The 14,396-nt window shown below is 32.5% G+C and overlaps 1 protein-coding gene across 1 annotated transcript in view; it reads left to right on the top strand.

Annotated features, from left to right (window-relative positions):
• Positions 1-11,722, top strand: part of HIVEP1 (HIVEP zinc finger 1) — a 184,455-nt gene extending 172,733 nt beyond the window's left edge. The window contains exons 7-8 of the mRNA XM_051974025.1: positions 5,047-5,555; positions 8,858-11,722. Of these exons, the coding sequence (XP_051829985.1) occupies positions 5,047-5,555; positions 8,858-9,994 (1,646 nt within the window). The 3' untranslated portion in view covers positions 9,995-11,722. The remainder of the gene's footprint in view (positions 1-5,046; positions 5,556-8,857) is intronic.
• The last annotated feature ends 2,674 nt before the right edge of the window (positions 11,723-14,396 follow it).

Below are 14,396 nucleotides of genomic sequence, written 5' to 3'. Positions count from 1 at the left end.
ATAGTCTGCTTGCTGCTCTCCTGATCTGAGCCTTGCTAGTTTCTTACCCCTAAATCCATTTGGGCAACAGTGCCACAGATTCACACAGCTTTAGTAGACAGTCATCTCCATTCCCTGTTAGCTATTTTGAAAACTCATTACTTTTAGAATTTCCAATGAACTACTACTCTTCTGAACCATAGAGACTGACTCCATGTTGCCACTGGGCTCAGAGGGACAGTGGATGGGACATTGGATCTAGAATCAGGAAGACCAGAATTCAAATCCAGCTTCAGATCCTTAATTGTTCTCTGACCTTGAGTAAATCACTTAAACTCTGTTTGCCTTAGTTTTCTCAACTGTTAAAAAAAAAGTTCTTAATAAATAGCATAATTAGCATTAATATTTCTTGAGATTCTGTGAAGTCTTGGTTATCTTAAGGTAAATTTTCAACAGGAAAAAAAATTTCATATTACTGTATGATCCTGGAAGACGGTGGTTACATAAAGCATATTACATTTTTAAAATGATATGATGAAACTATTCCAATGCCACATTTTATTTTTATGTTCCAAAGAACACAAACTGTCTTAGGTTCTGTCAGCATGGAAAGTCTTTTAAGTGCTTCATACACATAATATTCCTGTCCATCCCTAGAGCCTTAACTTCATTCCTTTAAGTTGAAATTTCAACAAATGTAGCCATAAGAAGAAAATCTTATTATCATAAACCAAGTGGCAGGAACTTTGTCCAAATTTTATAACAGTTCAGACTTTATTACCTTATCATCCTGTATTTGAAACACCTTGAATAATTTGAGTAATGATCTAGGTATGTAATTGTCAAGAATAGAAAATGTAGTAACCAAAGGAAAGAAGTGATTGTAAAAGAATTCCTCACTATTTTGAAATCTCTTCCAGTTGAAAATTGAATGAACTTGGAAAATGCATTATTAAACTATTTATATGTGTTGATCTGTACCAGTGCCGCACATGATTTCATAAGCTAATGCATGACTAGGAGGATGGACAAGTGGTAATGAATTTTTTGGTTATAGCATCTCATGCTGATGAAATCACAGATTTTTGGGAAATACGGAAGTATCATTTTATTCAAGAAATGAATTAAGTTGTTTCAAAGAACACAGACTGAGAAAATAGAAATCTGAACTTCTGGCAAAATATCATAAATAAAGTTCATGCTTGCTCTGTTTCAGATAAGAGATCATCCTTCTAGCTTTATCATATTTGTTATCAAAAAGTATCTATTAAATATTGATTTGCATTTGCTATTATAAAAACTGGGCATCAAATAGAGCAAATTTGATGTTAAACTTTTTGACAAGGAGATTATAAATAATCTAAAACAGAATTATAATGAGAATATGCAGACAGCTAAATTTTTAAACTTAAAGCAAAATAAAAGCAAGTATTCACATTTCATATAAGTAATGTATAAAGTCACTTTATCGGATTATTGGCTATTTCATTGAGAAAGCTGGAAGGGATCTTATGGGTTATCTGGTTCACCTCTTAATTTAATATATTAGGAAATTAAGGCCCAGAATCAAAAATAATTTATCCAGAATCACACAAAACTGAAGTCCAATTTTCTAAATTTTAACCCCCTTTTCACTGCACTGGCAACTCAAAAGTTTGGTTAAGTGAGGTCTATTAGGAGAAACAATAATTTTCCTGTTTGAGTTAATTTCAGAAACCACTTGAACAATGGGAAAAAAAGTGGATTAGCTAGCTGTAGCTACCAAAGGATTATTTATAGAACCAGAAAAAAAAGATAATGAAATTCATAAGAAGGAGGGAAATATAATATATATATATGCATATATATATACATATATCTTTTTTAATCTCAAGGGAAATGATAAAAAAAAAGAAGAGGGAACTAAGAGAATCTAGTAATGCCAGATCTCAAACAATACTACAAAACAGCAATTCTCAGAGCAATTTTATATTGGTTTAAAAAATGGATCAATGAAACAAATTAGATATATACCTTATAGAAGTAAATGTACATTAGTACCCTAGTTCAATAAAAACTAAGACTCAAGCTACTGTGATAAAAACTAACTGATAAAAACTGAGAAAATTGAATAGCAGTATGGAAGAAGTTAGATTTAGACAATACTTCATGCTTTTTACCATGATATAAGTGAAGTAGATACATGTTGTAAATCTACAAGGTCACATCATAAAGGAATTAGAGAAACACAGGGGGAAATGACCTGTCAGTTCTGTGGATAGGAGAATAGCTTGTGACTTAATAAGAGATAAAGAACAAAGCTCACAGAAAATAAAATGGATAATTTTGATTGAATAAAATTTTGAAATTTTTGCATAAATGCATGTAATAAAGCTAAAATTAAAAGAGAAATAATTAACTGGGAGAAAAGTTTTTGTAGCAAAGTCTCCTTTTTAAGAACTGATTATCATTTATAAGAATAAAAGCCATTCCCCAGTTGATAGACCACTGATATGAACAGGCAGTTTTCAAGGGAAAAAAAGCCAAGCTATCTATAACCAAATGAAAAAAAAATGCTCCAAATTATGAGTAATTAGAGATATGCAAATTAAAGTAATTCTGAGATTCCACTTCAGGCAAATTGGCAAAGATGACAAGAAGGGGAAAAAGGTAATTGTCTGGGGGTGGTGGAAAAAGACAAAATGATATACAGGTGGGCCTGTGAATAGGTGCAAATGTTTTGCAAAGAAATTTATAGTTAAACGCAAAAAAGTTACAAAACAATACATGCCCTTTGATCCACCTATTCCACTGGTAGGCCTATGCCCAAAACAGATCAAAGGAATAGGAGGTTCCAATATGGCCAGCAGTATTTATAGTAACTCTTTTTGAGATTAGCAAAAACAAAACAAAACAACTAAAGGAATGTCTATCAAATAATGAATGGTAGAATAAATTATGGTTATATGAATATAATGTAAAACTATTGTACTGTGAGAAATGAGGAAATTGGTAATTTCTTAGAGATGTAGAAAGATTTTTATGAATTGATACAGAGTAAAGTTTAGCAAAGCCAAAAGAACAATTTATCCTATGACATTGATAATGTAAAAGCATACAGTTTTGAGGATTTTTATAAACTAATGATGAAATGAACAGAATCTAGAAAACAGTATTAATACTGTAAGGGCAAACAACTTTGAAAGCTGTAAGAACTATGGTCCACACAGTGACAACCAGTGATTGCAGAGAACCAACATACTTCAACTTCCTGATAGAAGTGTTAGATTTAGGGAGCAGAATGAAACATATTTTTATATATAGCCAGTGAAGAATTTGTTTTATTTTGCCAGTGCATATTTGTTTCAAGGATTTTGTTTCTTTTCTTTTCAATAGAGTTGGGATCAGAAGGAGAGAAAATAGATTTCTGTTCCTTAAAAGAATAGAAAAGTGCTATGAATTTGGAATGTTGTATGTACTTTCAGATGAGATAGTTAGTTTTCCTGTTAAATAAGAGTCCTCCTGGAGTGGGGATAATCTAGAAACGTTTGTAAGGTAAAAATCAAAATACATTAATAACTAGGAGGAGGAGGAGTATGTACCAGTATAAAAGTGATTGCAAAGTGTTTGTTTTCCTGGCTCCTATCCCTCTAAGTTCCTTCTCTTCCCTCTGCCCATCAAGGTTCTAATATTCCCTTGTTTTGTCTTAGAAAGAATCTATAAAAATTACTCACATTAAACAAATTTCAATGAATGATTCTCTCTCTTTACTATTTGTATTTTTAACTAAGGTGAAAAAAATTTAAGTAATAAAATCTCTTACTTGTAAAATTTGTTGCATTATCCAATAAGTAGAAGAGATGATTGGGGAAGGGAAAAAATTAGACTTAATAGATACTCTTCCATTGATCCTGAAATTATGTCACATAAGTAACCATATATTTATAATGCCGATTCTGAATCCTAAAGTGAGAATTTCTGTTCACTTTGATGCTCTTAATCTTATAGGAAATATTTATTTTGTTTTTACTGTGGCTTTCTATGGAGGATTTATTGAAAGATGGTCAAGAAAGGCACAATATCAGTAATAACAATTTCTTGAATGCTTCTGAAGCTAAATGCTAAATTTCTATTAATTTACTTTCTAAATGGCTTTCAGTGCTTATTAGAGGCTATTGTTGCTGTTTTTAAGAGTATTATAGCTGGGTACAAAATGGGCTTTCAGTAAATATTTGATCAAGTCCTATAGCATAGATATGAATTACATCATTTAAAAAAAAACTGTAAAAATCCAAATGGTTGCCCTAGATCTCATGCTTTATAATGTAAAGAATATATTGAACAGACTTATAATGATTTTCAGGCCATTTTGTCATCCAAGAACAAATGCTTTGTTTCTTTTGTTTATTTTTTTCCTTTTACTTTCCCCACTTCTGTTTTTTAAATACATGTTCCATAACATGCCACTACTTAAGACTGAAATAAGCAGGCTTGTTTTCCTGTACTCTGATATTTTAGCATCAAGGGATTTGGTATACATTACCTATTGTAAATAGAAAGTTGCACTGTTTTTAAAACCCTTGGTTGTTAATAGATCTCAAAATCATATCAGTTCAATAAATATTTCTTTAGTATCTGCTCCGTATGTGAGAGAGAGTTTGTATTAAGCTCTGGAGATGCCACATAAAAAAATGCCTTCAAGTAGCTCATAATAAGACAGGCGTCATTTAACCTTTGCAGACTTTTCTCTTTGCATGAAAATCGTATGTCAATTTGTATAAATATTGTATTTTAAGAGACAATACAATGCTTTAGGAGAGGTCTCTGACAATTTTGCAGTTATCTTTGAATAAATTAGAATACATTGTTTTCTCACTCTTCTGAATTCTGACCATATTTTATTCTGTACAATTATTCCCCAGTTTTTTTCATGCATGTGTTTTATGTCCTCAACTATGTTGCATTGTAAGCTATAGTTCATATTTCCACAGAGGATACACACAACATGTTCTCAAATGTTAATTAATCATTAACACATTATTTTTAAAGCACTTTTACAGCATATCAACTTTGGGTTCTTTTTAACAGGTGAAAAACAAAGGTTTATTTATGAGCAGTCAGGATATGAGATTGAAGATTCTGATGGCCCTGATGATGATGAGAATGAAAATGAAGAAGATGATGAAGATAGTCAGAGTGAATCAGTTTTGTCTGCAGCACCTTCAGTGACTGCCAGCCCTCAGCATCATCCATCCAGAAGTAGTCTTCAGGAGTCTCTAAGTGCTGATGAGGAAAGTAGAATGACAGACTGTTTTTCTGGAGTACACTCAGATCCTATGGATGCTCTGCCTAAAGCTCTACTCACAAAGATGACTGTACTTAGCTCAGTGCAATCAGACAGTAGGAGTTCTTTGTCCCCAGTGATAACAAGGCAGCACGGTACAAAAGATGAGAGTACACAAGAGAAGGTAACTAGTGAAGATGTTACTCAGTCCCTTGAAGCTGCTCCCAGATCACCGTGCCATCAGATGTCTATAGACTATCCTGATGAAGTAGCGGGAAGTACTATGATAGTAAAACCTACCAGTATAACACAGGTAAGTAGATTATTTTTTTCTATAGTTATATATTGAGTTTTTAAATATATCTTAAGCATATTTTTTGTAGGTAGAGTTATTATTTTTTAAAAACTCTTGGTTGTTAATAGTTTTAAAAAACCCTTGCTTGTTAATAGACCTTAAAAGAAAAAGGTCTATTTTTTTTTATCAAATTAAGTCAAATCAAATGCTATCCAAATTAATTACTGAATGAGTTATGTAATTTCAATGAAAGCATTTATAATAGGTAGATGCAGATTATTAATTTTCTTTGTTCCTTCATTTTCCTCATCTATTTTAATCATATTTCACTTTATTTTCTTCTTATATCTAAATAATACCTAATAAGTTATATTAGTTTGCTTTATTTCTTTTTTGTTTTATGTATAATTCACAATGTAGCCAAAAAAAACTCCAAAACAGCAAAAACTGCATTTCAAGTCAAAAAACTTGGCTTCTTCCCTGGCTTGAGCCAGGTGTGACTTTTGGCCTGTCACTTAGGCAGCCTTTCTGAACCTGTTTCCTTACTTGTAGAATGGAGATATTGTTACTTGCCCTAATTATATATTGTTTTGAAAAAAATCTTAAAGCATTAATGTGAGTGCCCCCTAGTTTTAGTAGAATGGCAGCTAAAACTATGGAGCCCGCAACAGGGGCCTCCACATATGCCTTGGGGAGTCAGAGGTGGAGGCCATATAGTGGTATTTTTACTATAAATGCTGTTATACAGGCATATTAGAGTAGGGGGTTTGATATATTGATGATAGAATTTATTTATTTACTATTTCCCCCAGTTACATCCAAAACAGATTTTTTTTTTATATTTGTTTTTAAAATTTTTGAGTTCTAGGTCCTCTGCCTTATCCCCCTCCCTACCCAACAGAAAGAGAGACAGAGAAAAAGAGAATGCCTCAGTCTGTATCCACACACAATCATATACCATATCAGGTATGCATAGGAATTTTCATCATAAGTTCTTCAGTCGTGGATAATTGTACTGCTGAGAATAGCAAAGTGATTTACAACTGGTAATCCCAGAATATTGCTATTACTTTGTATACAGTACTTTTCATTGCTTGAGTTTGTGGAGGACTCTTCAGGATTTTTTTTTTCCCTTGAAAAGCATCCTGCTGATCATTTCCCATAGAACTATAGTATTTCATCTCACACACACAGACTACAATTTATTGAGCCATTCCCCAGTTGATGCGCATCCTCTCAGTTTCCTTTTTTTTCTTTTTTTGCCCTGAGAAGAATGCTGCTATATTTTTGGTACATATAGGTCATTTTCCTTTTTTTTTTTTTTTTTTTAATCTCTTTTGGTATTCATGCTTAGAAGGGATGTTGTTAGGTCAAGGATAGGCATGTATGTATAGCCTTTTGGGCACAGATCATAGATTATAATGATTTAAAGGAAAACTTCTAAACTATCTCCTTTGTTGGTTTCTCAATCCCTTCCCATTCCTTTAGTTTGTCCTCTAGAATTCTAATCTTGGCTTTGCTTTATTTATATTCTGTCCCTTGAAGATCTCTTTTACTCCCAGGACATCCTTTTTCACATCTGGGCAGATGACTTTCTTATTTCTGTCTTCCTAGAGTTGCAGTCCTATTTTTCTAATTGCCTGCTAATTACAAAACACCAACAATGATAACAATAAAAATAACTAGTGTTTATATAAAACCTTTAGATTTACAAAATGTTTTACAAATATTTTATACTCATAAGTGAATTAGGTGTCATTATTATTTCCCTTTTACAGATGAGAACATTGAGACAGATATATTTCAAGTTCACACAGCTAATTTAGCAGAATTTAAACTAAGGTCTTCCTGGTTTCCCATTCTGGTTACCATCCATTCATTTTGCTGGCTCCTAGATTTTATCTCTTCAATAAGTCTTGAATGCATTCCCTCCTTAGTCCTCTGCCAGTAACCTATTCTTATTCAACTTTGATTACTTAGGCTTAGGGTGATCAACTCTTGCTTAGCTTTCCTGCCTGTCTTTCCCTTTTCCAACCATTTCTCCTACATTTGAGAAGTGTGCTGCTCCTTCATGTCACTCTTTTAGTAAAAAACCAAATACTCCATAAATCTTCATTGTCCATTGAATAGTGTAAAAACAACTGACTGGCACTGACAGTCTTGGCCAATATTGCTACAGTCTCTGCCTGGAAAATCTTATCTTAACATTCATTGAGATAATGAATTCTAATCCAGTTTAGACTATTCTCAACCTGTTTTCTCTCCTATGCCTGATTCATCTCAAATCAATAAGCATTTATTAAATCCTACTAACCAAAGAGCACTCTGCCAAGTGCTAGGGATACTAATACTAATACTCACAAGAAGTTTATATGCTAAAGGAGAAGCAAATAAGGACAAAGTTAAGTGTTTTTAGAAAAAAGATAAATGAATACAGAGGAGGTGATGGGAAGGGTTCTGCATAAATGTAATTCAGACTGAATGGCTTCTGAGATCACTTTCAGTTCAGAAATTCTGTGATTCTAGGTGACAGTGAAGTTCCACAATATGTGATTAGCCCGCCTTAACATTATTGTCTAGCATAACCCCATGAAATATCTGAGATACTATTATAAGTAACACAGTGGGACTCATTGAAAATTTCAACTTGAGGCATATTTTAGTATATGTTAGGTTAACACTGAATAAAAATATTTTTCTATCAGAACTTGGTTCTTCAGAGATCTTTTAACCCAACTAGTATATCCATAAGGTATATTTGGGAGAGTCTTGATGTCCAGAAAACAATTGAGAAGCATGATAGGAAAAGCCATATATTTGTAGTTAAGAGGACCTACTTTCAGCTCTAAACTTTGCTACTTTGTACCTGTTTAACTTTATGCAAGCTACTTCAACATTTGGACCTTAGTTTATTTACCTGTAAAAGTGAGAAGATTTAAATTACCTCCAAAGGTCTCTTATAGCTCTAAATCTATGAATAGTTCTATAATCTTCTGTGGGAGATAAGACTAGGTTGCCTCACAATCTGAGATACTTTCTAAGATTTTTTGATCTATCCTTCAAGCTTATATTTTTTTGCAGTTTCTCCCATGTCTATACTTATTTCCTTGTGACAATAAATTTGTTGAATTTTTTGATAAAAGATTTTGTTGCAATTTGGAAATTAATTCACCGAATTAATGCTTCACCTTGTGTTAATTTGCTGCCAGAAGAAAATAGACCCCACATTATCATTTTGCAGAATGAGTTCTCTGCCACATAAAATATTGCAAAAAAGTGAAGTTTTATTTGTCCATTTCTCTTTCTTTTTTTCCCCTTAGAATATGCCCTCTCTGCACCTTCCTTCTCCAGCAGTGGACCAATGCACTCAGACAACAGTGGTGGTCCCTTCAGTGGCTTCACCTTATCCTAAGATCCAAGAACATAAACAGCAAATACCTCTGCAACATATTTCAGAATTGATTCCTCCTCAAACTCATTTGTTTAGCCATCTTCCTTTGCATTCACAGCAACAAACCAGGACACCCTTTAGTATGATTCCAGTCGGAGGAATCCATGTGGTTCCTGCTGGCCTAACTGCATACTCCACATTTGTACCAATTCAAGCTGGTCCCATGCAACTGACTATTCCAGCTGTCGGTGTGATTCACAGAACTACAGGCCCTCTTGGGGATCCAACCACAGAAGTTTCTGGCACTACAAATCCCTCTAGAGTCGCTGATTTAAACATGCCATGTATTCCCATTGGTCAGATTGGTGTCCCAGGCCTTCAAAATCTAAGTGCACCAAGCTTGCAAACTCTTCCACCATTAAGCATGGAAACTGTAAATATTTTAGGCCTAGCCAACACAAATATCACTCCTCAAATCCATCCTTCAGGACTTGCACTGAATGCTGTAGGACTTCAAGTTCTGACTGCAAACCCTTCTACCCAAAGCAATCCTAGCTCTCAGACACACATTCCAGGCCTACAAATATTGAATATAGCACTGCCTACCTTAATTCCTTCGGTTAGTCCGGTAACTGTAGATGGACATGGAGTTCCTGAAACACCAGCTTCCCAAAACAAAGGGTGTGAAACTCAACCAGAACAGACTCTTGCAGCAGATCTCAATCAGATCACCTCTGCTGTATCTCCTCAGGGGTCACCTAAAGCCCATCGGTACAATGTCACAAACTCATCAGAACCCACTCTTGCAAGAGAACATGGAAAGCTTGATGGCACAGGTAAAACTGACATGGAAACAGCTGACTTGGTGAATCATGTGATGCCAAAGCAGGAAACCCTTTCTCCGCAGGACTCTGGCTCAGAGCCCCTCCTGAGAGTGCAGTCTGAGGCGGGCTCTCTCCAGAGGCTGAAGCCCAGGCCCCCCGGCCTGCCCCAGAGGCAGAAGACAGTGCAGTTTAGTGATGGCAGTAGTGATGATGATGAGGACAGGCTTGTGATAGCAACCTAGATTTTTTTATAACACTTAAAGGTTTCTTGGCAAACCTTTCTTTCCTTAAAGCACATTTTTTCTGACACAAATTCATTATTAATCTTTGTGCAATCATGAAATTTTGACCAATAATTGTTGTTTCTTGTCAGCTCCAACCATTTTTGTACATGTTGTATAGACAATTGTGCCTTTTTTGGAGTTTTATGTTTAGAAACTTGTACAGATTGTTGAAAAAAAATATATATATATATATAAAAATACATATTATATATGTATATGAAAACCAGGTAGCTGCTTGTGTTTAGTAAGTGAAACATCTTATGTCAAATCAAATGATTAAATTATATGTTGCACTGTTAAATGTAAATTTTTATGGTTGTAGGGGAAAGTTTCTGTATACAGATTGGTATGTAAAACTCCATATTTATTGTATCCATATTAGTCTTGGAAATGGGTCTCTCCATCTTCTTGTGTAAGACAGTAGCTTTACACTTCAGACAGAATTTCTCTGTGTTATTAAATGTTCCAGTAAAATTTTGTTTACTGACTTTACCATTGTTCACGTTGTGCCTTCTTTATGCCATCTAGGAATTGGGGAGCAGCATCTTCACCTCATTCTGAAGTTTAGTATGCTGCCACCCTCTTTTTTTGGAGTAGAAAAGTGGGGAGGGGATGTAATAGAATTATTATTTTTTTTTTTTGCCATTTAAAACTGAAGTTAATACCAATGAGAAAAAAATTTTTTTAAATCATGGGTAATATTTTTTCATGCTTAGTTATTTTGACAAAAGTCTTTCTAAAAGCATCTTTGCACTGTTAAAAAGGCAAATAGGATTTAGTTCAAAATGGGCATTTCAGTTGTAATTTCAAAATGTGAACATAAAGATGTTTTATAAAAACTAAGACATAAGTATTAAAAAGTTTTGTATTTTGAGAGCATGGTTTGGATGCAACCAATGAAAAGTAGTTTTTTGGCAATAATGTATGCATACGATTTCTCATTTAGCAAGTTTCCCTTTGTTCTTAAGAATCATTTCTACCTGTGATACACCTTTATAAGCTTTCTGCTAAATTAGGAAGGCATACCAGGCTTTGAGAATATCTAAATACTAATTCCCAGTGGTCACGGTTAACAACTTTGTTTCAGGAAATGTTTCAGGAAATTTAATTTCACTATATTCTTTCAGGAAAATAAAAATAATGATTTGTTGTTCACCAATATCTTTGAATAAAGAACTTGTCATGATGCCTCCATGTGATAGTCTTTGAAGAAAAGAATTCTTAAATACCATAATTGAAAGAGGTCTGATATATGAATATAGACGGCTTAATTTAATTCTCTAGAAAGCCCTAAAATACTTGTTGAAAGTTATTGGCAATTTGAAGGTGATACATTGTTTAACATGCAAATTTTTTTTTCAGTATTTAACATAATGTAGCATGAATTATAGTCAACATTTTTTAAAAATCAGTTAAACTTCAACAAATTAAACAATCAAATTTTATCAAAATAATAAAAACTGACTTTCCATAATCATGTGTTTTGTTTATTATATACTACAATCAGTGATTGAAAGATTTTTTTAAAATCCTGCAATTGTAATGGGAACTGCATTGCCTTTTAAATGTATTCCTTAAATAATTCTAATTTTTAAAAAAATGTTACATTTAATTATGTATTGTTTATTAACCTTTTATGCTTTGTTTCGATTTTCAAAACAGTTAATAATAAATAGCATAAATGTGTTCAGGCATGATGGTATATTCTCTAGCTTTTGAAGAAGCTGAGGCTGATGAATCTCAAGCTCTGGAGTTTTAAGTGCATAGCAGGCATCTGTGCTAAATTCATAATCAGTATCAAGAATCCCAAAAAGCAGAGACCATCAGGTTACCTGAAGAGCAAGCTGAAAAGCCTTTGAATACCTTTTGCACTTCCAGCTGGGGTAAGATGGGGAGACTCATTCATAGATAGGTAGGTAGTTTGGTAGGGGGTGGGGGGGTGATAAATATATGGATATTAAATATATGTGTGTGTGTTTGTGTGTGTGTACATATAGACAAACACATAAGTTTATATGGCATGAATGTGTCTAAAAAAATAAGATTTCTCCAAATTTGAATGTAGTAATATGTAGCCCACAAGATGTTACCTAATAATTCAGATTTGAATCTTCATGTTCACTTCCTTTATTGAACTTTCCATGCCTTTATATTCTTTACAAATTATTTTAGAATACAAGGTTCATATAAGTGAGTAATGACCAGTATTTGAATTTATACTATTTGAAGTTATAATATGTAAAATATGATCATTGATTCCTATCCAATGGAAATATACAATCAATTTTAAAATAATCTTTTCAATTTATTAATATAACAAAAGATAATAAATTTCTGATTTAGATTTATTACAAGGTAATAATTGCTTATTAAAAGCAAAATTTTTAAATGTTAATGTTATTTAATCTCTAAAGATAAGACTACATTTATATTATTGATGTCTTAAATATTTCAGCAGTGGAGATTGAAGTGTTTTTATCTTTAAATCTTCAGACATATGCTAGCTGATGCAGAGAACTTTATCCACATCTTAGTGGAATTTGACTTCTTCAATTGACATCATCAACATTCATAATTTTTGGCTTTGTTACTTGTACAGCTCAAAAAATATCTTCAAATTGAGAGTGAATTCCTTTTTTTTTTTTTTTTTTTTGTATATTGTCTGCTTTTTTAGCATCATTTTCATCTTCTTAAACACATCCCTATTCAGTGAATCAGGTGTAATTGGATCACCTGCAACATTATCTAAAATTAGTAATGCAACATTGTGATCTATCCAATATTTATCAATAGCTGGGTTAAAATGACTTGAAAATCAGTCTTCAGGAGTAGTTTTAAAACAGCCAGGCTTTCTTATTTGATTACCAAAGAACTAGAAACATCCAGTGATTATAGCAGGAGGATTTCGAGGCTGATAAACATTGGCTTTCATTTAAAATCCTCCTCTATGTCACTTCCCAGTAAAAGTATCAAAACATCCTTAAATACTTTAAATCTAAATTGAGATTTTCCTCTGTTAAGGGTGTTTGTTTTGGAAGGCCTCCTTTTCTAGAATAAGTTTTATTTATGTTTTTTTCCAGAATAAGTTTATTTTCCAGAATAACTTCATTTCATCAACATTATCAGTACTCACCTTTATTTTCCTCTAAATATAAAGTTATGGAATTTTAAGTTATAGAAGTTTTAAAAGTGATTTGCTAACCATAATTTATAGTAAAAGTTAACTTTACTGTCCACTCCATTTCCATTTTGTTTAACTGACAAATAAATTTTAATTTTTTTTTTTTTTTTTGGAAATGTGATTATGCTCAGAAGGATTTTTTAATTGAAATTTTCATATATGTGAAGGACACTTTGATTCCATCATTGTAACATTTCCATTTCATTATTATTTACATGTCAAAGAAAAAAGTTATTACAACTTTGCCTTTATTCTCTTATTTCTCCTGTGTCTTTCACAATATTTTGTGCAAGTATTCAGTATTTCAGCATCTTATCCTTTTTCAGAAATTTTATGACTGTTCATGCTGTTCAGCAACATCAAATTTTTGTTCTAAAGATGTTTCTCATTTTTGCATTGTCAGTGTTTCCATCCAAAGTATTCCTTCTGATATCCATTTTTAAAGGGTTCATTAAAAAAATAAAATAAAATAATGTGACTATTGGCAATAGTATACATATCAGTATGTCACATTCAGAAGAAACTCATTAGGCAAGTACAGACTAATGACACTGATATTTTAAAATTCTTGAGTAGCTCATGTGTAATGCATGAATTTATTATATATGGATCATATTAAAAGCAATTTGATATTGTTTAAAAATTCAGATGATCTCATTCTGCATTTGTCAAACTAACTACTTTTATTAAGGATTTTTGGATTTGATGGCAGTATTTTTAAGTTTTATCACATGAATAAACCTTTAATATAGATTACTTCTGTTGCTTTAAAAACATTAGCTTTTAATTTGTTTATGTGTTGGTATTGGAATAAGAAAATATTTTAATTATGTAGTGTAGTAAATTATATATTAGAAATGCATCAATATAGACTGTTAAGCTATCACTTTTTAAATGAAAAAATAATTTGCAAAATGAATATTAGAATTACTATAATTAATTTTGACCTACTGCTTTTAGAAGTTGACTTTTCCTTAGGAAGCATTGCTTTTCTTTGATCTTTCATTCCCAATATAAGTAACTCACAAATAATGAAATACAGGGAACTGCCAAACAGCCAAAATGTTACTTTGTTCCATCATAAAATGTCAAGGTCAGTGGATAAATAGCATATCATAGAGAAGTACAGTGCAAATTTACTAAATGCCAACTATGTGATAGTCACTGTGCTAAGTGCTA

This window comes from Antechinus flavipes, chromosome 1 (genome assembly GCF_016432865.1).
Source record: "Antechinus flavipes isolate AdamAnt ecotype Samford, QLD, Australia chromosome 1, AdamAnt_v2, whole genome shotgun sequence".
Classification (NCBI taxonomy): domain Eukaryota; kingdom Metazoa; phylum Chordata; class Mammalia; order Dasyuromorphia; family Dasyuridae; genus Antechinus; species Antechinus flavipes.
This window is presented reverse-complemented; position numbering and strand designations above follow the sequence as displayed.